Genomic DNA, 25358 nt, shown 5'->3' with positions numbered 1-25358 from the left:
ATGATCTGCATTATCCAACTCGATTAAAGAATGAAAATAAAAGCTTTTAGGGCCATAGCGCCTTCACTTGCTTTATTTGTAGAATGTGGGGTTTATTAACAGCAGCGGTTTCACTCATGTGCCAACACCCGGGTCATTCATAAAACACTGATATTTTGAAATTATTTTTAAATCAGCAGAATGTTGTAAAATGAGGTGTGCTTCTTTTTGTTGCACTTTGTGGGTGTTGCAGTTTTTAAATAAACAATGGGTCATGTGACCACTGGTTAGGACGGTAAGCTTCTCCAAATGCTACTGAAGCTCCTTCTCTAACTGCAAAGGGCTCTTGTGGTTGACTCTGTGACGTAGCTCCAAAGATAAAGCAGTTAGAGGTCAGGAGCAGGAGCAGGAGCAGGAGCGAGTGGCTATAGCTATAATCTGAATTTCTCGAATTGAGCCAAACTGTTCCTCTCACTTATATCCTCCTGTTTCTGGCCAATTTAACAGCTTGTTTGGACTGTGACTGTGGGTGACATTTAGGATTTCAGTGCAAGCAAGTCATTTAGTCAAGTAAGACATCTTCACGATTGTTGCTTGGGAATATTTTGAACTCTTTCTGATTTATTTCTTTCTGATTTATTTAGTTTCTCAACAAATCTACATGTTCATATCCACGTACAAAGGATAAAAATACTTCTGATTGCCAGATTCTGATTTTTATTCATGACGGTGCCTGTGATGCCCCATGACTAATTTGAAATAGATGATAGAGATAATGAGATTACCAATGCTTATTTGAGGCACACTTTAATTATTGTACTAACCAAAATAACTTTATCATGTTCCAAGCACACCGTGACATTGCATTTCAAAGAATCACAGTTGAGTTTTAGCATGTTGCCAGATTGGGTTAAATTATTCATATTACTGCTGTGCTAGGCAATCAATATGTTCTGAACCAGTTCCCCCTAGTTTGATTGGTGCATTGTTGCGTAAGGACATACACAATACACTATTAAATGTCATGCCGTAATTTCAGAATGTATTGACTTCTGCCAATGATCAGAATTCACAAACATAGGAACTCGCTTTGGTGATTCGGTGCCATTTAAAACAATGAACGATGATAAATTATGCGCACACAATTTACAGTTACATTTACAGATGTAGTACAGACTATTTAGTGCAGACTATCACTATTTTGTCATGTTTAGTTGTTAACCAGGGATGGGTAAGGGGTGATCAAAAGTATTTTTAAAAATCTGGTATTTAACTGGTCAAATTTGAATACCTTATTTTTAACATGCCAATTTTTAACGAAGACAAACTATGCTTTTGTTTGATGTATAGTTATAATCTATGGCTCCTGTGGATCTTTATGTTATGTTTTGGACATTTTAAATTGCAATATTGATTCAAAAACAGTAACTTAACTGCAACGCTGATTTCCACCGGCCCCTTTACCTGTCACCGTAATCATAATCAGAACAAAGTATGGAGAGCTGCCGAATCCTACGCACGTCCCCGTTCAAGGAAATAAAATTGCAGGACAAAGTAAGTACAGGCAGTGGACGTGTATCGATAGAGAATCTGTGGAGTGGTAAAAAAAATAAACAGGGACCATCAGAGCAATGGCATCTTTCCCATACATGACTCTACATACAACTAAATGTGGTTAAATGAGAAGCGGAAATAATCATAATATTGCTAAAAGCTCCTAAAAGTCGATTTTGCCATCTTAAATACTTGTTGAATGAAATAAAAGGTGTTTAATGTATGCAAGAATAGTTTGTTACAAATTAATATAATACATATCATAAATACAATGCAAAAAGGTGCATATATATATATATATATAGTACAATGTGACTTCATTTGATGTATTTTTACCATCAAAACATTAGAAAAATCTGAGCGTGTGTCTGTGTAACCTCAGCACTCCTTTAATCCACAATCTGAGCTCATCGGCCATTACCGCTCCCTCCTGGCCACTGCGCATTTCTCTTGATGGTGCATTTCGTGGCAGCACTAGCCAGGAGCCAGAAGCCACAGCCCGTGCCCATCCATCAGCTCCCCGGCCCCTTCTCCTCTGTGCCTGGAAGGTGTGGTCATGTCCCCCTGCTCTCCTCCTGCCCATAATAACAGATTACAACTCTCCTCAGGAAGCTCACATCATCACATGTCCATTTATCTAAGCGTGAAAGTTGTCATCATTTATGGAGCCAGACAGGTTACAGTTGTACGCTTGAGGACCTGCAGCTATCAAGCCCACCCTTGCAAAATTGTTTTATATATTTCATACTTTTTATACCAATATTTTTACACTCAAGTTCAGAAATATTATATCAAAATGAACCGATGGGCAATTCCTAACTTCATAGAGCAAAATCAAAGTCAGGCATAGAGGCTTGTTGTATCCTTGGGCAAAACACTTAATTTCCATTGGTCACTCCTGTTACAGTATGTGGGTAGTATCAACAAAAAGGGGCCAAAAAATCGAACAACATTTAATAAATTGGGGTATGATGAAGGAAACTGAAGACACAGTAAAATGTGATGTGTGGTACTGTGTGATAAATATATATGCATTTAAAGGTGGTATGGACGATTTTTTTCAGCAAATTTTGTATCATATTTCCTCGTGGCGTGGATAAATCATTTGTCCTGCCACGTATCAATCATAAAACGCACCTATCGCTCACCTGCAGCCGCGTGCGGTTCCTCCTCACGTTTCCGCGTGTCTAAGCGCATGGATCTATCATAATATAGTTCCCTCAGTGTACGGGGCAAAATGAAGACGGAGAAAGACAGTTCGAGCTGACACAGAAGTGGACAGAAATCTACGGGAGACGAGAGATGCGATGCGCTCCGTTGCTTTAATAAACAAACGCACGTGTGTGTTGTATCGGTCCACACGGGGGAGTGCACATGCGCACTTCCACCTGAGTTCTCAAATCCCCGAAAATTCGTCCATACCGCCTTTAATTTGAATTTCATGTTCGGTGACTTTTACCAAAACAGACTTTAGATGCACATTTGTCCTCACAAAAAGCCCTGTGTTCGTTTTGACAAGTCCCAAAATGAAATGCATAATATTACGACAACATTGGACAATTTCATTAAAACTTCTCCAACATTGTCTCTTCATATCTACTCGGAGATGCTCTAGATATTTCTGCATAAACAATGTCGTTTTGCATCACCCAATCTTCCTGTCAGTCTCCTCACTATTTGCATCCAGCGTGTACTTTATTAAAAAAAAAAAAATGCCATTGCCATTCTGATAACATTAGCATTAAGCTCTCAGAAAGTTATTTATTTAGCACTGGAAAATGCACTGTAACTACTTATGAAAACTCGTAGCTGTCAGTAAAAAGCAAAGGCCATTTTGAAAAGTGTTTGAATGTCCATATTCATTATTTGTCTTGTTTGTTTTTTTGTGTGTGTTCTTTTTTATTTGCAGGCGAGGCGTGGGCAGACGGGTAAGCGCTCTTATTGTGATTTGGTCTTATCTTTTTGTTGTGCCGAGACATTTGGCCGTTCTTCATGCAGCTTGAGGCGGCTTACACTCCATTATTCTTATCTGCTTATCTGCCACTTCTCTGATGGAAAGCACTGAATGAGATTAAGATGAGATAGGACTCTTTACACTGACAACGTAGTTAAGGTTGGTTCGGAAGCTCGACGTATTCCCAATTGCTCCTTTCAGACAACCGGAATGGATTAGTTTTGTGCCATTCCTGACAACAAACAACAGAAAAAAGACATAATTAGGCGAAGGCATTTGTCAGTTGTTTACTTGCTTTAGTGCGAGAGCTGAACCTGAATTTGATTGGGTTTAAACTTAACTTTGAAATATCTGTACATTTAATTTGTCCCACAATTGGGGAATTTTAGTGTTGCAAAATAAAGTGTAAGAACAGCAGGAGAATATAAAACATGCTATGAAAAAATAGACTTAAATCTGACCCTTTAATCAAAATATTCGCATATATTTATTTCACTCCACGGCCAAGATTAAAAAATGATAGAGACAGGTGAGCGTTTAAGTACACTTCAATAGTAAATCTCACCAGCACAATAACAGTGATGATATCTGAGAATAGTGTCGCCTTGAACACTCAAACACACTCACTTAAATGGAAGTGTCTGAATGTCTATCATTGAATGTATATATTTAACTTAACATTACATCCCCTTAAATTACGCTTGGCTTTGTCTGCAAGGTCTAGTGCAGCTACAAATGACTCATTCAGCGTCGATTCAAAGCTCACTTGTATTTTCCCGTTCATTTTACATTATTGTTTGTCCCTGTGTTATCATCTTGTCACCTTCAAATCAGCATATTCCCTTCTGCATGTCTTTTATTCTCACAAAGTTCCGTATGTGTGCATGCTCTCGTTCTCTGTTTACGTCTGCTGTATCAATATTTTATCAATCTTTTCATCTCACGATAAATAAAAGCTATTTTGCAAGCGGTGCACCTTCAGGCTTTGAATGTTCTATTCTTGTGTTTGTGCCTTTCCTGACCATCCTTCCTCTACCCTTCTCCTGTACTAATCTCTGGCAGCAACCGCAACTGCTGAGGCCATCTCTTCTGAGACCTGAGGTAGACATCTTCCTGCTTTTCTTACTTCACCAGGATTGTGTCTGCTGCTGTGTGATCTTCCATTGCCATTTGCGCAGAGTGCTGACTAATTTCTCTGCTTCTCTATACCGCAGGAGCTCTCCATGGAGGCGGGCCAGGACTACTATTATGACCAGGGGTGAGCGTACAGTCTTTTGATAGTCCCACATCTCATCAGTCTTACCCTCACCCGCTGCCTAATCCCTTCATTTAAAATAGAAAAGAGCCCCACTTAATCATATTTACTATGACTACGCGTTTATCTTTTGGTGCTTAAGTCCTTTGGGGTGAAGCGCGAGTCTTGAATTTTAGAATAGACGATGAGCGTAACTTCTGCTCCCTTCAGCAGAATGTACCAGTCGAGTGTGTACCTTACTGCTCCCATAAAATGAGATCAATTATGCTGCCTTGAGTAAACCCTGTGAAGCGTGAGTGTTTTCCCACAGCTGATTGGACGGGAGGTGTTTTGGCTTGTCTGTTAACTTGCCATATGGTGGAAATGTGGGTGGAAAAACACTGGATCCAGGTTTGAGCAGCTGTTGAGAAATTGTTATTCATTAAACGTGGCCGGTCTGTAGTAGATGATGCGCCAGTCTCGGGGGATCATGGTAAGTTTATCAGAAGGCCAAAGCTATAGGGCAGAGACTTTTGCCTTATCCCTTTATTCAATCAGCGTCACCAAAGCAATCCAGTTGCAAAAAGATTTACAATCTTTATTGATCCACGGGGGAAATTACTTGGACATAAAGCTAACAACATAAAACATTCTCACAGTTACTAATCAAACTAACAAAGAGCAAACAGACTTTTGAACTAGGAAAATAAGTATGTCACAACATCACATTTAGTGTACAATTATTGTGAGGAAAAACACCACAATTGAAGGATTATTCATGATTATTCATGGTTACTCAGCCTACGACCAAACAACAGTGAAATCTGTTTTTTCTTTCATTACCAACCCATTTCCAACAGGTTAGTATTCCTCAGGTTTGTGGCCATCTTTACTAAATTGAGCTTTCTGAATTGAATTTTCTGAAAGTTTAAAAAAAAGTTATTTACATTTAGATGTATTTTTCAGACTGTGCATTGAATTAAAAAGATAACATTTTGCTCTTTTGACTATTATATTGTGGCCTGAATCACCATTATTGATAAACATAATAATCTTGACATCCTCACCCTGAGTACAATATACCAAACTACCAATATAGATTTGTGTGCTGGATGCCGGATGCACGCCCTAATTAAAAAATGTGTCTTCCACTAGAGCAGACAAAGATTGAACCAGCAACACTTTGGTAGATGGGTAAATGCTCACCACTGCTTCTCTGTCACCTCAGACTCACGCACACTGAGTGGCTGCTCAGTGTGCCAACAAGATGTAATTATGTGGCTGTGATCCATCATGGGGTTATTGTGAGAGCCACTATCATCACACAGTGTCCCTGGCTCGGACCAGGTGCTTTTGATGTGTTTCTGTTTGCATTAAAAGGTGAAATTATACTGCAGTTAAGCTCTTAATCCAGCGTGCGACTCCATTGAGCCACTGAGCGTAGGAATTATCAATGACTCACTGCTTCCTCCTCTCTAACCTTGAAGCTCTTCTCTTTTCTTATTTAGCACTTAAGGTGGGAAGAATAATTTGGATCCAGTTTCAGTAAAACAGTTCAAGTAATTTTGTCATGCTTAAGTGGATGTAACCATCTCCTTTTTGCTGCAAGTCTCAAAATGAATGATGAGTGAAAAATGTTCTTGCATCCACTTGACGTTGCGCGACACTAATATTTATTTTCTCAAAAACATGCTATTGACTTAACACGGCATATACTTCTTAACTTTGCTGCCACCTGCCATAGAGATATATTATCATACACAATACATACTTCTCTCTAGAATGTTTCATATTATTACATTAATATTAAAGTATCTTACCATTTATTAAATCATATTTGTAACTTGCTCCTTTTTTGCTGGTGTCCTCATTTTTTCCAGATATGGCAGCCGGAGGAGGTTGATACCACCAATGTATGATGACTATGGAGAGATGTTAGAAGATGATTATTACTACAGTCCACAGGTACTGCTTTATTTTTCTTGCAAATTAATCATATCAATAAAAAAATGCATTAATTCCAGTGTGAAGTCAGTGTGAAGGTGTGTGACTTTGTAAAAGAAAGTTAATGTTAAAATGCAATATGACGTTCTTAGGTCCGAGGCCGAGGTCGCGGCATGCGTGGTAGAGGCCCACCCAAGAGTGTTGGTTTTAGAGACATTCCGCCAGAGGAAGAGATAGAGCAAGCAGGACCCACTGAGGCAGCAGAGCCTTCTAAAGCTGCCAAGAAACTCAAGTCAGTCATAAAACTCAGTAAATTCCTAGCAGCCAGCAAGGGAGGGGATCAGCCGTCAGGGTCTGGCTCTTCTCCATGGAAGAAGGCCAAAATGCTGAAGATGTTTGGCAAAAAGAAAGACGACGACTACGCCAAATTAATGTCTGCCCGTCGCATTGACAGTCAGGAGAGCCTAACAGATGGACCTGCTCTAACGGGACCAATCGACAGCAAGGTGGAAACTCGCAGCAAACTTGGCAAGGTTTTTAAGAAGATCAACCTGGGCGCCAAGTTACAGGGCCGATCCATGAGTGAAGAAGAGGAGGCCTCACAAGCAGCCAGTGAGGATGACAAGAAGTCCAAAGTGTCCATTAGTGTGACTGAAAGTGAGCCAGAGGCAGAAGCCAGTGGCAGCGGGGAAGAGAGAGTAAGAGACACTGATGAGGAGGCCTCTGACAGAGACTATTTGAAAGTAGACTTAGATAAGGATTTAGATCGAGAGAGCACAGTGGACTCAGACGAAGAGGCAGAGGAGGAGCCAGAGGAGTCAGGAGAGGAGAAAACTGAGGATGAGGAGGAGGAAAGTGAAAAGGGGTCTGCTTCAGAGAAAGATTCAGAGAAGGGATCCGAGTCAGAGAAGGGATCTGAGTCAGAGAAGGGATCCGAGTCAGAGAAGGGATCGGAATCAGAGAAATCTGGCTCAGATAAAGAGTCTGAAACTGAGAGGGAAACAGCAACAGATAAGGATTCTGAATCAGAGAAAGAGTCTGAATCAGAGAAGGAATCAGAATCAGAGAAAGAGTCTGAATCAGAGAAGGAATCAGGATCAGGATCAGGATCAGGGACTGCTACAGAGAAGGAGAGTGGCACTGAAAAGTCAGAGACCGAGAAGGAATCGGAGGACGACGAAGAGGAGGAAGAGGCTTCAGAGGGGACAAGAGAGAGCGGTTCATCTGCTCGTTCCTCTGTCAGATCATCTGCCTCCGAAGCCAGTAAAGGCAGCAGTGCAGTCAGCGATAGCGCAACTAAAAGTGGTAGTGAGAGCGCAAGTGAGAGCAGAAGGTCATCTCAAAAAACTGAAAAGTCCAGCGAGGAGCTTAGCGAGGCTGAATCTGGAACGGGCACAGCCAGTGATTCTGAGGCAGGTTCCGGAAGCGAAGAGTCAGCATCTCGCAGATCCAGTCAACGATCTGCGTCAGAGGCTAGTGGAGGTTCCTCATCCAAAAGTCAGATTAGCGATCAGAGTTCTGTAGCAAGCGAGGAAAGCTCTGGGGGTTCAAGATCTGGTAGCCAGCGTTCTAAGAAGTCCACCATAACACCTTCTGAGGCCACCATAACCGAAGAGGAGGAGGAAGAGGAGGAAGAAGAAGAGGAAGAAGCAGAGGAGGAAGAAGAAACGGCAGATGAGAGCAAGGAGTCGTCCAGCGAACAGAGTGATGCATCTTCGTCCAGGAGGTCAAGTGTCGCCTCTGAAGAAGCGGGGCCCTCTACCCCTGCCAAAAGCCCTTCCTACCCCACAGACATCAAAAGCATGAGCGCCACGTCCGACGAAACCTACGGCGGACTCTCACCCATCACCGAAGTGGACGAAGACGCCATTTCGTCCGACAGGTCTTCATCCGGCGGAACTAATGCTACGTCAGATTCCGAGACAGACTCCAAGTTATGAAATTGGCAGCTATGAAGTAAGAGAGTGAATAAAAACTTGTCTTGCATGGGAGTGAGGAGAACACTGCTTTCCTCTACAGAGTGCTTCAGATGCCCACTTTTTATTTTCCCTTAGCTAGCAGAAAACTTTGCAGATTCTCTGCTGCACAACCTCTCGTTCGACATTCTTGCACATCGTTAACTTCTATCTATGACTTGCTCTTTGGTTGCCGTTTCTGCCTCGTCTGATTTCTGCTGTGGGATTTTGTGTGACTCTGGTTGAATCTTTCTTTTATTGTCACAAATAATAGGATATAGCAATTTCCATTTCAACAACACTGGCTCTAAGTTGAAAAAACATCCCCTTGTTTCAGCATACTCATTATAATTGGAAGGCATATCAATTTCTATTAGTTTTGTACCCTGTGGTCTTTTCGCCACTTTCTTTCACTGTGCACATTTGTCAACTATTGCCTTCCTGACAGTGAAAGCCTCTGGCCAAGAATGGAGGAAATCCTATCAATCAGAATTAGAGAATGATTAAAAGTTTGAAAATATCCAGCCATCAATGCAGTATAGTATAAAGTGGTTTTAATTTCTGGATGTAGAGAAGTCCGTTTGACAGAACTTTGATGTGATCTAAGAGCTTTACATCAATTGCAAATACTTTAACACAATGACAGGGATTATAAAACAACTGGAATTGATGTTTGCCTATTTGAAATGCCATGGATAGATTTTAGATTCAGTATAATTTGATTTCCATACTTCAAAATTAAAAAAACGGAAAGGAAAATATGTAGCAGCAATCGTAACACCAGTTGACATTTTGGCATCTCTCCTCTGTACTAACATACCTCTTTCTATCATTTTAGTCCGGCAGAAGAAAGCGACTCAAGCTGGTGGTCAATCGAGAGAATGAGACAAGTTCTACTGGAGAGGAGAGCACCACAGAGACCCAGCAGCCACCCCTGGCCAACGTTAACAGCCACAGCAACATCAACGGCAGCATCTACCTCGCCCAGAACGGCACGATTGTCCGAACGCGAAGAATGCCTCTCCCAAACAATCTCAAGTCCGGCTCACCGTGCCGCCTGGCGGAGCATTTTAAAAAACTAGACAAATTGGGCATCACTCACGAAGAGCCCTCGTCTCCCGTCTCTGGCACGGACGGGACAGTGAACGGCACGGAAAACGGGACGAGCACATGCATTTCTGCTCATGTGGACATCAATCTCAACACGCACTCGTCCTGTAGCTCCCTGGGATCCGGCATCGTAGCTCTCAAAACGTTTGGCTCCCGAACTAATATAACCAAGGTCCTGACTGACAGAAACAACGGCCGCGTCAACGTGGAGCAAGAGACCTGTGTTGACAACCATAAGGACAGCCGAGAGACGCTGGAGTCCCACAGCGATCACACGCTATCGGACGAGGACGAGCTGTGGATGGGGCCGTGGAACAACTTACACATACCAATGACAAAACTCTGACTGGCCATGCAGGAAATGTATTTGTTTTTGGGTTTACTGCCTGTCATGTAGAGGTGGGTGATATTGACCAAAAAAATTATACTTTTTTTTTCCCTTTTTTTTTGTGATAATTACACAGTATTTTGCAATGTATCAGAAGTGTTTGTAGAAGTAGGGTCAGGTGTACCTTTTATAGTGTGCGGGAGATGTGCATACTCAACCTTTAAGAACTTTACCATGGTTTAAATTAATAAAAACAATAAGATAATTGACCAGAACAGTTTCAAATGTCCACAAAAATTCAGAACTTGACTTAAATACTTTTGTACGAACATGATTGTAACAGTGATTGTAATTTTAAGTTAAAGTAATTGGATTGACTGTTGACCAAACATTTAATAATGCACAAATCGAAATACTACACAAATCACAAAAAAAACATCTGATTTCATAGAGTATTGCAAGAAGTATAAATGTTAAAATGTATTGATTTCGTAGACTTACTCAAGAATACAAATACATAGAGAGTTCTGTTACTCTCTACAGAATAAAATATGGTGTCTGACTTTGAGAAGTACAATTTTTAATAAAGCTGCTCAAATAAATTAATGTTCTTGAGTAAATCTATCCAGTTCTGCGTATTTTCAAATCAGCAATGTGGTTATTATTGCTATAGAAATAGGACAGCATCACCCACCTCGAACATGCTATTTGTTTTCTTTACCGAAACACTTTTTAAACAAGATTGTGTGCCTCTAATGGATAAGCTCAATGCAGAAGGATACTGGTGATTGCACTTGAAACTATTTTTATTTACCTGATTACACAGATGAAAGTATGACGAGCTACAGGGCTAAGAGGAGATGATATACTTCTGTGGCAAAGAGTGCCTCAACGAAATCTATGTGAACTGACTGTCCTGATTATACGTCCTGTGACAATGGACCCCTTTGCTTTAGTACTTTTATATTCATTTTCTTTTTTCACTGAGATTGTTCATTTTACATTGACAGAGAGAGATCTTTACTGAGAAACCTGTTACGGTGAAATGTAAAAAGTGTGATTATATATATTCTTTATTGAAGAGAAGAGACATATTTTGATAACATTGCTGAAAAGAATCTTTAAAAAAAAATGTTATAATAGTAATTGGTTGTATGTTGTGATCAATTGAAAATGTTTTTTGGGAAAATTCTGAAATATTGGAGAAATTATTTTTGTCTATTTTGTATCTAATAATGTCATTAAAATACACATTTGTGATAGAATTATTCCATCCATCCATCCATCTTCTGCCGCTTTATCCGGGGCCGGGTCGCGGGGGCAGCAGTCTGAGCAGGGACTCCCAGACTTCCTCTCCCCAGACACTTCCTCTAACTCCTCCGGGGGGATCCCGAGGCGTTCCCAGGCCAGCCGAGAGACATAGTCTCTCCAGCGTGTCCTGGGTCTTCCCCGGGGCCTCTTCCCGGTGGGACATGCCTGAAACACCTCCCCAGGGAGGCGCCCAGGAGGCATCCGGAACAGATGCCCGAGCCACCTCAGCTGGCTCCTCTCGACGTGGAGGAGCAGCGGCTCTACTCCGAGCTCCCCCCGTGTAGCCGAGCTCCTCACCTTATCTCTATGGGAGCGCCCAGCCACACGGCGGAGGAAACTCATTTCGACCGCTTGTATCCGCGATCTTGTTCTTTCGGTCACTACCCAAAGCTCATGACCATAGGTGAGGGTAGGAACGTAGACCGACCGGTAAATCGAGAGCTTTGCCTTTCGGCTCAGCTCCCTCTTTACCACAACGGTCCGATGCAGCGACTGCATCACTGCAGCCGCTGCACCGATCCGCCTGTCGATCTCACGCTCCATCCTTCCCTCACTCGTGAACAAGACCCAGAGATACTTGAACTCCTCCACTTGGGGCAAGGACACCCCACCCACCTGAAGAGGGCAAGCCACCTTTTTCCGGTCGAGAACCATGGCCTCGGATTTGGAGGTGCTGATTCTCATCCCAGCCGCTTCACACTCGGCTGCAAACCGTCCCAGTGCATGTTGCAGGTCCGGGTTTGATGGAGCCATCAGGACAACATTGTCTGCAAACAGCAGAGATGAGATCCTGTGGTCCCCAAACCGGACACCCTCCGACCCCTGACTGCGCCTAGAAATTCTGTCCATAAAAATTATGAACAGAACCGGTGACAAAGGGCAGCCCTGGCGGAGTCCAACATGCACTGGGAACAGGTCTGACTTACTGCAATGCGAACACAGCTCCTGCTCCGGTCATACAGGGACCGGACAGCCCCGGACCCCGTACTCCCGGAGCACCCCCCAAAGGACACCCCGAGGGACACGGTCGAAAGCCTTCTCCAGATCCACAAAACACATATGGACTGGTTGGGCGAACTCCCATGAACCCTCGAGCACCCGATGGAGGGTATAGAGCTGGTCCAGTGTTCCACGACCGGGACGAAAACCACTCTGCTCCTCCTGAATCCGAGGTTCGACTATCGGTCGGATTCTCCTCTCCAGTACCTTGGAATAGACCTTACCCGGGAGGCTGAGGAGTGTGATCCCTCTGTAGTTGGAACACACCCTCCGGTCCCCCCTCTTCAACAGAGGGACCACCACTCCGGTCTGCCAGTCCAGAGGCACGGTCCCCGAACGCCACGCGATGTTGCAGAGACGTGTCAACCAAGACAGTCCTACAACATCCAGATACTTTAGGTACTCAGGGCGGATCTCATCCACCCCCGGAGCCCTGCCACCGAGGAGTTTGCGAACAACCTCAGTGACTTCAGCTTGGGTGATGGATGAGCCAGCCTCCGAGTCCCCGGTCTCCACTTCCTCTTCGGAAGACGTGACTGAGGGATTAAGGAGATCCTCAAAGTATTCCTTCCACCGTCCGACGACATCCCCAGTTGAGGTCAGCAGGCCTCCACCCGCACCGTAAACGGTGTTGGTGAGACACTGCTTCCCCCTCCTGAGGCGCCGGACGGTTTGCCAGAATTTCTTTGGTGCCGACCGATAGTCCTCCTCCATGGCCTCCCCGAACTCCTCCCAGGCCCGGGTTTTTGCCTCTGCGACAGCACGAGCCGCGGCTCGCTTGGCCGATGACCTCCGGAGACCTACAAGCCAGAGTGGCCTGATAGGCCTCCTTCTTCAGTCTGACGGCATCCCTTACTTCCGGTGTCCACCACCGGGTTCGGGGGGTTGCCGCCACGACAGGCACCGGAGACCTTGCGACCACAGCTCCGAGCAGCCGCATCAACAATGGAGGCGGAGAACATGATCCACTCGGACTCAATGTCCCCAACCTCCCCCGGGACATGGGAGAAGCTCTCCCGGAGGTGCGAGTTGAATACCCTACTGACAGAGGGCTCCACTAGACGTTCCCAACAGACCCTCACAATACGCTTGGGTCTGCCAAGTCTGTCCGGCTTCCTCCTCCGCCAGCGGATCCAACTCACCACCAGGTGGTGATCGGTTGACAACTCTGCCCCTCTCTTCACCCGAGTGTCCAAGACACGCGGCCGGAGGTCTGATGACACGACAACAAAGTCGATCATTGACCTCCGGCCTAGGGTGTCCTGGTGCCATGTGCACTGATGGACACCCTTGTGCTTGAACATGGTGTTCGTTATGGACAATCCGTGGCTAGCACAGAAGTCCAATAACTGAACACCGCTCGGGTTCAGATCGGGGAAGCCGTTCTTCCCGATCACCCCTCTCCAGGTGTCACTGTCATTGCCCACGTGGGCGTTGAAGTCCCCCAGTAGAACAACGGAGTCCCCGGTCGGTGCACTGTCCAGTACCCCTCCCAAGGACTCCAAGAAGGCCGGGTACTCTGCACTGCTGTTCGGCCCGTAGGCCGCCACAACAGTGAGAGACCTGTCCCCCACCCGAAGGCGGAGGGACGCGACCCTCTCGTTCACCGGGGTAAACTCCAACACGTGGCGGCTGAGCTGAGGGGCTATCAGCAAGCCCACACCAGCCCGCCGCCTCTCCCCGCGGGCAACACCAGAGAAGTGGAGCGTCCAGCCCCTCTCGAGGAGATGGGTTCCACAGCCCAAACCGTGCGTGGAGGTGAGGTATCGCTCAACCTCCCGCACAAGCTCAGGCTCTTTCCCCCCCAGCGAGGTGACATTCCATGTCCCCAGAGTTAGTCTCTGTGTCTGGAGATCTGGTCGCCGAGGCCCCTGCCGTCGACTGCCGCCCATATCTCTCTGCACCGGCCCCTTATGGATCCTCCTGCGGGTGGTGGGCCCACGGGAGGGCGGCCCCACGTCGCTCTTTCGGGCTGTGCCCGGCCGGGCCCCGTGGGGTAAGACCCGGCCACCAGGCGCTCGCCATGGAGCACCCATCCCAGGCCTGGCTCCAGGATGGGGCCCCGGTGACGCCGATCCGGGCGACGTAAACGGCCTTGTTCGTGTCGTCGTCATAAGAGGCTTCTGAACCGATCTTTGTCTGACCCGTCACCTAGGACCTGTTTGCCTTGGGAGACCCTACCAGGGGCATGAAGCCCCCGACAACATAGCTCCCGGGATCATTCGGGCACTCAAACCCCTCCACCACGTTAAGGTGTCGGTTCAAGGAGAGGTGATAGAATTATTGGCTGTTTTATATAGATACTGTATAGAAGTCGATTTTCAAGGACGATTAAATAATGTATCGCCAACAAAGTTCTAATTTATTTTAAGACTCTGAAGTAACTTTACATTACCCTGCGCTTCTGTCACTGATGAGGTAAGTTTAAAGTTGCTCTTGCGTTCCACAATTGACATACGGTTTCAATATACACTGCAGTAAAACTTTGCAATAGTACTATGCCACAAACTTTGGAGAAAATGAGGCCTTCTGTGCGCTGGGCTCTCACGTCCAATTCCAGTGATGACAAGTCACTAATAATAGGGATACGGGGAGCTACCAACTGTATAAAAACTATGAAAAGCAATGTTATATGCAGCTCAAGCCAAAAGAGCTGGAACTCCGTCTGACACAAGTCTTCAATTAATAGCCAGAAGAAGGCGATTGTTATCTCAAGCACGTCACCTTCATTTGTTTCCTGGTTGGAGATTGACACATGAAACATCTCCATGGTGACATTTTACAAAAGGGATGTCAACAACGCCGACAATGCCAATCAAGTTTTCAGAGATCACTTAAAGTTTTGGAAATGAGATGCAGCTAAATGCCAGAGCTATTGCTGAAAATAGGTCAGGGAAGATTCCTTTTCCTACTGCAACAAGTTTGTCCTAAGGAGAGAAAAAATAAGCTTTTGCAAATGGAAGAAAATCTTCATGGAACCTCAAACAGAGTAAGAAATGTGTCTTAATGTTGTATGATGTTACTGCAGGAAAAAAAAAAAAGAATTGCAGGCAGAGATGGCACAAAGCATGTTAAAATAATCATATGGATTGAATGTCAAAAATGAAACATGATGATTTCAGTATTTGGTTTTATACCGATCTATCACCCACCCTTATGCCTATGGAGGGGTGGAGCCAGAGCTCAGGGCTGGGGAAATACATTTGTCATGTCTCTTTACTCAAATAATTGCTTGCAAAAAGTATTTTTTACTTGGAAAAACTGTAGTAAGAGCAAATATAAACCAATGAGTAGGATGAAGCTTTGTGGTGACACACCCCTCATTCAGTTCTCTAGTGTTGTTGGATTTGACAAATAATTTCAGACATGTCACTTATTTAAGTTTTTCTTTTCTTTTTTCTTTCTTAATTTTCAATGAAAAATATATATTTGAAAAAAAAAAAAAAGTTACACCCCTGTTTAGCCATTGTTTTTGCCCAGAAGCAAAGAACTTAAATTAAATAGTTAAATAGTCTCATTCATTTACATAGCAGGGGCGGAGCCTAATGCACGTGACCTTGCGCTCGTGCGCCACCTGTAGGAATCTCGGGTCATTTTTTAGCATTTTCAAACCTATATTTTTGAACCATTTGGTGGTTGCTTCAAAATAACAGCCGTACATGAAAGTAGACTAAACAAGGTAAATGTGAGCTGTTTTCTTTGACGCAAAACAATTAGGCTAAATGGCTAACCACACAAAAGCTAATTATTTCATGATTAAAATCTGCTGTGACGTGTGCTACTGAAGAGGAGAAAAGTCTGTCACGAGAACGTCAAAACATGAAGGTACTTATTTAACTTTGGATGAATACTTTTAAATTGTGACATTTTAAACAAGGTTAGTTTTCTCTTGTTGTTTTGTAGAGCAGACTTTTCATTCTGCCTTTGTCTGAAACTGAACACAACAGAAATATAAAATGTAAACGAAATGAAAGGGCAAAATCTCTCAATTCTAGCTAATTTTGGTCTTTTTCTGTCTGCTGTCCTCAGAGTTATGAGTTAAACACAGTGTAAGTGTCACGTGCAGTGGGAACTGTCACTCATCTGCATCAATGATTTAAAAAACTGAAATGAATGTGATATAAATAATAACTTTACCATGTGATGTAAAATATACTCAATGGCAAATCCCTTATTCATACGTGAACATTACTAATTGAATGGGGTGATATTTATTTTATTTTTGGGCTGTATCTAAAGTGACATTGTTGACGTTCATATTCATAACAAGTGCAGACCCTAAAAGCACAAATCTTTCATTTCACTTTTGTGATTCAGTTTTGTTTTTTAAAGAAACATTAGTCTCAGAAACCTAGTGTATTTGTTGTGTCGTGTCCCTCTTGTCACCAGCAGGCTGTGTTGTCTGGCAGGATGAAGTGACATCTAGTGCGAGAGTGTTGGACTGCAGCTCATCGTGGCTCCAGCAGCAGGTATCTCCTATCACCTATGGGAGACGACCTCATCATGAAACAGACTTCAGTTTGGTTCACTTCAGACTAGCTAACAAGCTTTTCATTATTTATTAGGATAGGATGAGACTTGCAAGTAAATCTTCAACCTCGCTCCCTCATTACTTTCAGATTATACTTTAGAACGCAAGTGGCACAAACACTGTTCCTTATTCAGCTTTATAAAAGTTTGATGGCTTTGCACACCTTGATTATCCATGCAGGAAAGCCTCGACACTCACCTCGTGGCTTGTCTCTTGCGCAGGTTTGTGACAGCTTGCTTGTTCTAATTGGCCTTCTATGGCCTTGTTTCTGGCCCTTAGTTTAATCAGAGGTTGGGGTGCACGCTCGTGCATTCAGATGTGCTTTGGACTGAACACAACAGATTCATTGGCTTTCTGAGGCTGTAGCTCTGCAGCAGCAGCAGAGCCTGATGTGTTCACATTCAATGTGACAGGAACAACTTCTCAGAAAACATCCATTTAAAACCACCATGTCATCAAATATTCATAGTGTCTGTAATGTTGTTTAGTCTGAATCTTCATGGAGATGTGTTCAGGTGAGTCTTAAAATAAAGTGTGTGTTCTGTAGTTAAAATCAAAGACATATTTCACATTACAGCTGTGTTGGAGAAAACGTGTCAAACGTAATTACAACTTGATCATTTTAAAAACTTTTTTCCAGTTAAACGAAAATAAATTCAAGTTTTTTTTTAATGTTCATTATGGAAATAAACATGAGGCTGAAACCATGGAGAGATGCCACATCTCATTAAAATGTTGAGTGTTGTATTATTAGCGCCTCCTGAGGGGAATGTTATATATATTCTTTTTTACATTTGAAGAGGAGCAACTTCTAAACGGCTAAGTTAAATTTAAGGCTGTAGTAGACAAAGGAATTCTTGGTCAAATAAAGACATGACGTGCATGAACTAGGCAAAATCTCTAAAACACTAATAAAGCATTTCTATGATCTTACCAAATATTTGACCTAAACTGCTCTCATAAGACCATAAACTCCCAGGATTTCATGCAAGAAACAACATATATGTTCAGCAAATGACTAGTAAACTATGTATTCACCACCATTCTTATAATGCCTGTAAAATAATTAGCAGACTAATATTTTTTTTGACAAATAAAGGCATTGTTGACCAATTTAATCCACTAAGCGTCTAAAACCTACAGCTGTATGACTGGAACAGATGGATGTTGTCAGTATCATAAAGAACAGAATAATACCAGGTCATGGTGTTATTTCTATTCCAAAATGGGCTTTGTGGTCTGAGTCTGGCTGACAGACAGACAGAATAAACGCTGTACACAGCTGCAAAGGGCTGAATGACGTATGTATTAATGAAAAAGTTCTCTCGGGTCTTTTCAAACCGACTGACATCTGATGGAGCTGAAACTGTGAAGTGACGTGCAACCCACAGAGGTGACGATGACTCACTCCCACCAAATAAGACCTCATTTCCCCAAATCCATTTTCTACTTTCTCCATCCATCACAAGGGAAACGCCATAGGATTCCCTTTTCAAATGAACGATAATAACATTTTCGAAAACTTCACTTCTTCTTCTGCAAATATGACATCACCATCTGCCAGTGTAACAAGAACAGTGAAAACATGTAAGGGGTGTGCTCTGACTAAAGCCCGACATAAGCAGCAGATTATAGATTGTGTTGACGCAGGAGCATTCATTAAGCCATTAATCGCTCTGCAACTGTGAGGAGAGCGTTTCCCAGGTACTCTCGCCCCTGTCTCACCTATTAGCATGGCCAATATAGGATATCCTGGCCTACAGGAGGCAGTATGGTAATCTGGCCATGACTCGTTCTTCAGATTATCACAAATCCCCAACGGAGGCAGCAGGAAACTCCTCATAATACCTGTCTTTCACCATTGCTCGCCTCTGTGCGGAGCTGCAGGAGGGCTGTCAGACCAACACCCAATATGAGCTGTTTACGCTGCTTTTCCTGTACAGACAAATTAAATGTTCAACGTATTTACATCAAGCAAATCTACATGCTTTATGTATCTTTTTGGTGCTGTTGGAAACTTTTTACTACATGAAAATGGTACATGCGTTGCAATAAACAGTAATGCAATACAATAACAAAACTGAATGCAGATTAAGACAAATATGATATATACGGGAGGGAAAACTGAAATTGAATGAACCTTAAAAGACAGATGAGTTTAGGGTGTTTGAAGGTTATTCTTTGTTTGTTCCTTCCAAAGAAAGTTGCAGGTTCGAATGTCACTTGTGGCCAAACTGTTATTTTGACCCCGAGTACAACACTCTCCTCTGTTGCACACATTCTAGTCAGCGTATTATGGCAGAAAGAGAATCCAACATAAAAAATTATAAAAAATAAATAAATCAATAATATAACTGGCAATGTAAAATCTGGAACAGTCTTCCTGAAGATGTGAGACAGGCTTCTACTCTGACAATGTTCAAATCTAAGCTAAAAGCTGTTTTGTTTAGCTGCGCATATGACTAAAAGGATTTTTTCTTTGCACTCTTCTCTTTTGTTTGTGATTTTATTAGTTTAGAAAATCAGTTGGATTGCTAATTTTTAATTTAGTTAATTTTATTGTATTTCTGTAATTTCTTTGTGATTTGAATGCATTTTTCCTGCTGTGAAGCACTTTGAATTGCCTTGTGTATGAAATGTGCTCTACAAATAAACTTGCCTTGCCTTGTTTTAGTTTGCTAGATGAGAAAAAGTCATTTTAAAAAGTACAGACCAACAACATACTTTATAAAGAGGTCTTAATTTAGAACTAAATATTTAATGAACTGCGTATTTTTAAGATGATAATTAGAAATATAGGAAATTCAAATCTATTCAAAACATGCAAGTTTTGTCTCTTTTTGTCTGAAATGAGCCAAAAGTGAAAGCAACGTGATAAAACAAAAAAGAAATAACCGGACCGACAAAGGCTGAAATGAATTTGATGATTGATTGGCACATTAGCATTATCATAATTGTGATATGTAGATACAGCAGATGGCAGTGGCAAATACTCACTGTTTCTTTCCTTATACCAGAGGCCTGGCACAACGTTCAGCCTGAACCTCTGTGAACCGGGAGCTGCCTCTGGACACCTAAAGGTCAGACTTATCACCTCAGCTTACTGCCATCTTCTACAGGTAAGTAGTTCTTTTAAACACAACGGAATACAAGAAAAACAGAACATCAAAGAGAATAAAAACTGTAAAGATGATAAAGTAATGCCCTAAAAATAAGTATGGTAGTAAGAGTTAAAACTGCAAGGAATAAAAGTGAAAGAAGAAAAAGTAACATAAAGGAAAGAAGTAAGACTTAAAACTGGACCAAAAATTTAAATCTTAAAAGAAAGAAGTAAGAATGTATTTATTTTTCATATTTTTGTCAGGGACAGTACATAGTAATACACATTTCTGTAAATATGCCTATAGTATAAAAATTGTGAGGAATAAAAAGTAACATAAAAGTAAGAAGTAAGAATTAAAAGACTAAAAACTGTAGACTAAAAAGTAAAATTCTAAAATTAAGAAGTAAGATTAATACTCTACGAGGAATAAAAGTTAAATCCGAAGGGTAAGAAGTAAGAATATAAACTGTGGACTAAAATGTAAAACCCTAAAAACAACAAGTACATCTGAGTAAAACCCTTTTGTCCTCTCCAGATCCTCTGTCACATTCTCTGTCATTTCCCCTGCACATTCAGAGTGAAGGAGTCAACAGGTAAGATTGTTAACAGTTTATTCACTCTGCTGACAAGCATTAGTGCTGCTCCTGATCAATGCTAAGTGAATCGCAGCCTCTCAGCGGGGCCATGATGCGATTAAACACACTTCATAAACATCCCGGGTCGGCTCTTTGCTCCATCTATAGAGCCCTCCATTTCGCCGCTGATCAATATGGCGCTCATATCATCAGTTTTGCCCTGGGCTTTGCCACCTGTTTGAATTATGCTTAACCTGGCTGCTTCAAAGTTGCAGCATGTCGGAGAGCCTGCTAATTAGATTTCCTCTGGAGTGTGCTCGGGCTGAAAGGCTGATCAATGAGATAGCAAGTGAAGCCGAGTGAGGAGAAGTTTAGCAAGCCGTGCATGAGCCGACGCAGACACCTGGAAGAGAAATATTCACCAAAGCACAAAATAGCTTGACACCCGCCGTCTTATTTGCCTTCAAAATACACAACTCTTCCAAACGGCATTCAAATACTACAGGAAGCAAAGGCAAAATGTACCACAAATTTGCATACAGCATACACTTCATACTTTAGAAGATACATCTTAATAAAAATGAAACACATTTTGATGCTGTAATAAAATTGTTAATTATTTAACTTGACAGGGCAAGCAAGTTTGTGCAGTTGGTATGAAAATGTATATAATAAATGTGAATCTATTGCAAGCAAGTGCACACAGTTGTTAAACTAACCACTAGATGGCGCCTGAAACTCACTGCTGCGCGATGAGGTTCAGGACAGAGCTGCAGCTTGACTTTAGCCTGACAAAACCTTCAGAGACCTTTTGATTTCTGTTTTGTGTAGTATGTTTTTTTGTGTATAAGTCAAAAAACAGTGACGTGGTCACTCTGTATCAATCTTAATTTAACATTTTCCATGATGACAGCTAAATGTCTCTGCTTGTTTGCTGAAGTTTCATTTCATAAAGATGTCAAGCTTCAATCAAAGATTACAGGTTGTTGTGTCTGCCAATCCTTTCAGCCTTTTACTGTTTTGTTTCTTTCCTCTGGTTGGCATGCACCACACCACAGATCAGTCACGTTTTAGTAGCCCAGTCTTCAGACAGAGAGGAGATTCAAAGTCCATCATCATCTCCTCATTTCCTGTAGCTATTTGAGCGCGTGCCTCTCTAAAATAGACGGCTGTCGACCGCAGCCAGAGCTATCTGGGGACCTGTTTTCAAAATAAATCAGGGATATTAGGATGTCTCTGCCTCTTGTGTTTTGACATTTGTGCAGCCTAGGCTGACTTTGTGTGTAGAGCGTGTGCTATCTGACTTAATGATATTTTAGAAGTCTTCTTGGATGTTTTTAGGTTTCCATAACTATATATTGTACATGTCGAGTACTTTATAATTTCTGTGCTGCACATTGTTATTTTGGATATGTACTCCAAACCCTAAAGTAGGGCTTAAATGACAGATAGGTCAGACGCACACACACTCCCGACATCCCGCCCAAAGGTTATATTCTGTCCGAAATGTTGGGTGTGTAGTAAAATACATGCTCCACACTGTCTGGCACTCCTAATGAAGGCCTTTATGACTACTCCTGTGTGGGTCCTATGTATTATACCCCACAAGGTCACATCAGATCTCATCCTATACCCGCCGCTCTACTTTTCTTGTGTCCTGCCTACTTCTCCTGATATTGTCACTGATGTTATAAACACTTTGATGGGTTGTTGTTTTTTTCTGCAGAGGAGAAAGTCTCTCCCTCGCGTGGGTTATTCTGAGTCAGACACAGTTTTACGTGGCCAGACTTGTCAGACTGTGAGCTTTCAGCACCCACAGTGTTAATGTATAATGTCAACGCAGTAGGGAGCCTTGTTAAAAAGCAATTAAGCCAAAATGATTTAAACATTGTGCGGTGAGGCCTATTGGCGAGCCCTGAGGTGCACACTGTTGTTGTCTTAAAATGAGAATTTCACTGTCTGCTCACACTGCAAACCGCTATTTGTGTGCGCATACTCCTGACCGCACTTTCCCACACCCCCCGAACTGAGCAGACCACGGGCGCACACGCACACGCGCACGCACACATAGCAGCATTCACATGAGCAGTAATTGAGGGCTTGGACTAGTTTTTGGTGCATTAAAACAGTAGCTGCTTCAAATGACAGGGGCTGAGACATACTTGCATTGATGTCTGTGAGGTTGGTGAAGATGGCTGATTACCCCGAGAGGACGTGGCATTCACTATTTTGTGTTTTGAGTTGTTTATTTGTTCTGGATCACTTGATGAGAACATTCGATTTTAATGATATTGTAATCTCATCCATGGCAGAGTTTCTCTCTTGTTTGCAGTCTTTTTCCAGGTTTTTTTCTTTTTGTGATTTTTATGTTGAACTTGAATAAACAATAAAACGATACAAAACGTAATATAATGAAAAAAACAAGAGGTTAAAAGTACAGATTATAAACCTATTAATTTGTCTGACTTTACTAAGACTTTTGGTGCATGTGCTACAAGTCAGTAAAGTGGCATTTAATTTGCTGTTTGGATTAGTTTACCTCTGTTTTAAAAGGGTATAGAAGGATGATTGGAGACTGTCATTTACATGTTCCAGCATATATTTATTGTATTGTGGATTGGCACTATATCAGCAAATCTGGGCAATATTTAAACTTGTCGTTGCTCTTTTGTAAAGTACCTGGTGATCTTCTTTACAATGCATAATTCGTAGTAATTTCTGTGTTTTCAAAAATGATGTAAGAGGAGGCTTTAGTTTTGTTGCTCTCCTCTGTCTTAGGCAAAGATTAGCACGAGGCCACAGGCAGACGCATTCGAGCTGTTGGCAGATTGTTAGCTTTCTCTTGAGTGCAAATGTGCTCATCACAGCCAGACGCTTGGATGTGGTTAGAACATCTGTGTGGTCTCCAGCTCAGAAGAAGACAGACAGAGGAGAGACAGAGGGCGAGGAGTAAAGAGGGAGGGGCTCTGGGACCCCACACTTTTTCCATGATGGAGCTGGAACCATGTGTCTGTGCTGTGACAGTGACAGGCGCAGTCTACTGCATGAGTTATGCTGCTGTAGAGTCTGGAGCGTCACTGTTCAGGGGCAGAGAGATGGGGGCGTTAAAGGAGTTCTGGTCCAAAAGTGCGGTTGACTCCCTACCACCAGCAGTCCTGGCCTGTGCGTGCATGTGCGTGCGTGCGTGCGTGTGTGTGTGTGTGTGTGTGTGTGTGTGTGTGGTGTTTATTTACGAGCCTCTTTAACCACGGCGCGGTCCTTGTGGTGGACTGACACAAGATGACAGCAGCCCAAATGTCTTGCCCTAAAAACCAGCCTAATGGCCGCTTAGTGCTGCGGAGCCAGGCACTGGAATAGGCGCCTGGGGTCTTTTCATAGGGGCCCTCTGAGCAACACATCAGCTAACACATCTATGGGCCACCCTCCAGAGCTTTATTACTACCTGCCTGTGTGGCTGTGGCGCCACTCACTCGACCATGGCTGTATGCTTCGGGACAAGGGGAACACCAGTGTGGACACTATATCCACCTATTTCAACTGCTCCAACAATGATCCTGGACATGAATGTCTTTTTAATACTTGGTCTGTGGCGTCTGCCACAATTTGAATCGCCACTGGATGACTGGCTGCATGCCTGAGTCAAAATAACAATACTTTAATTGGAAGTTATGTCTCCAATCCACCGGAGCCACATTTTGTTTTCTTATTTTAATTTCTTATGCAGACAATTGTTGTTTTTTTGTGTCCGTGCTAGTCACTTGTCAATTTAGGGTTAAACTGTGTCTGAAGCCTGAATAACTTTGATAAGTAATTAAGTAACTAAGTAGAGACTAGTGTTATTGGGCAACTTATATGCAATATAAGAGCAAAGATACATAAAACTGATCTGCGTAAACACAGCAGTCATAAGTGCACACCATTCTGTGTGGGCTTGTCAGCCAATGCAATTAGATGCTTTCTGAGAGGAAAAAAAGATTATCATCAAAACCTTGAGCATTGCCCAATTCATGTGAACAGGGCTGTTTGTTGTGAGACACATTGTGCATGTCAAAAATCCGCATCGTTTGCCATTCTGATCACAGCTCCAGGATTTAGGAGAGGAAACGGGTAAAGTCACCAAATGTTGCCCAGAAAATCCCATGGGAATCCATCTTCTCCTGAATCACCTGTCCTCTGTGTACTGTTGATAACAAATCCTCTGTGGTTCCCCAGTGCAACACAAACAGTAGAATGAGGAGCTTTGATGAGAGCTTTCCAATCATGTACACTGTGCCAGGCCGTTAACACTCCTGATAAAGTCATTTTTTCCAATAATTCTAGCTGCAGAAACATTTATTAGACATTTTTATTACGGTAGACACATGGACAAATAATCTGCGTACAAGACGGGTGTGACACTGTTAAGCCCTTATTTAAAAAGTGTGAAATAAAATCTGTTTTGTATGTCTGGTTTCAGTAGCTGTCTGTTAATGTGTTTTATATACATAGCCACCTGCAGTACAAACGAGGTAAACTTACTTTGTGTTTTAATCTCCAATTGTCTTTAACTAGACAAGTGATGTCAAAAGCCTCCACTGCTGAGTTCTTTAGAAGAAGTCATCAGGACAGATTAAGGTCCCGTCTAGACACAAGCTGCGGTGGGGTTCTGTTTTCTCTTCATATTAGCTCAGGCTTTGTGGAGGTGAAGATTATCCCCAGTCAGTCCCGGGAGACTCGGGCCACTCTCCGCTCTAATCTGCAGGGGGACAGTGGAGTTGATTTAGTCTTTGATGAGGCGCGCT

At 42.7% G+C, this 25358-nt stretch overlaps 1 protein-coding gene across 1 annotated transcript in view; it reads left to right on the top strand.

Annotated features, from left to right (window-relative positions):
* The window catches only part of LOC140351528 (protocadherin-15-like), a 315578-nt gene extending 305402 nt beyond the window's left edge, over positions 1-10176 (top strand). The window contains exons 35-41 of the mRNA XM_072437379.1: positions 2006-2081; positions 3443-3461; positions 4166-4588; positions 4702-4745; positions 6602-6686; positions 6818-8602; positions 9459-10176. Coding sequence (XP_072293480.1) covers positions 2006-2081; positions 3443-3461; positions 4166-4588; positions 4702-4745; positions 6602-6686; positions 6818-8602; positions 9459-10076 — 3050 coding nt within the window. The 3' untranslated portion in view covers positions 10077-10176. The remainder of the gene's footprint in view (positions 1-2005; positions 2082-3442; positions 3462-4165; positions 4589-4701; positions 4746-6601; positions 6687-6817; positions 8603-9458) is intronic.
* The last annotated feature ends 15182 nt before the right edge of the window (positions 10177-25358 follow it).

This window comes from Eucyclogobius newberryi, unplaced genomic scaffold, assembly GCF_026437365.1.
Source record: "Eucyclogobius newberryi isolate DKJ021-1_F unplaced genomic scaffold, fEucNew1.0.hap1 SCAF_8, whole genome shotgun sequence".
Classification (NCBI taxonomy): Eukaryota; Metazoa; Chordata; class Actinopteri; order Gobiiformes; family Gobiidae; genus Eucyclogobius; species Eucyclogobius newberryi.
The sequence above is the reverse complement of the archived record's forward strand: the minus strand, read 5'-3'. Positions and strand labels throughout refer to the sequence as shown.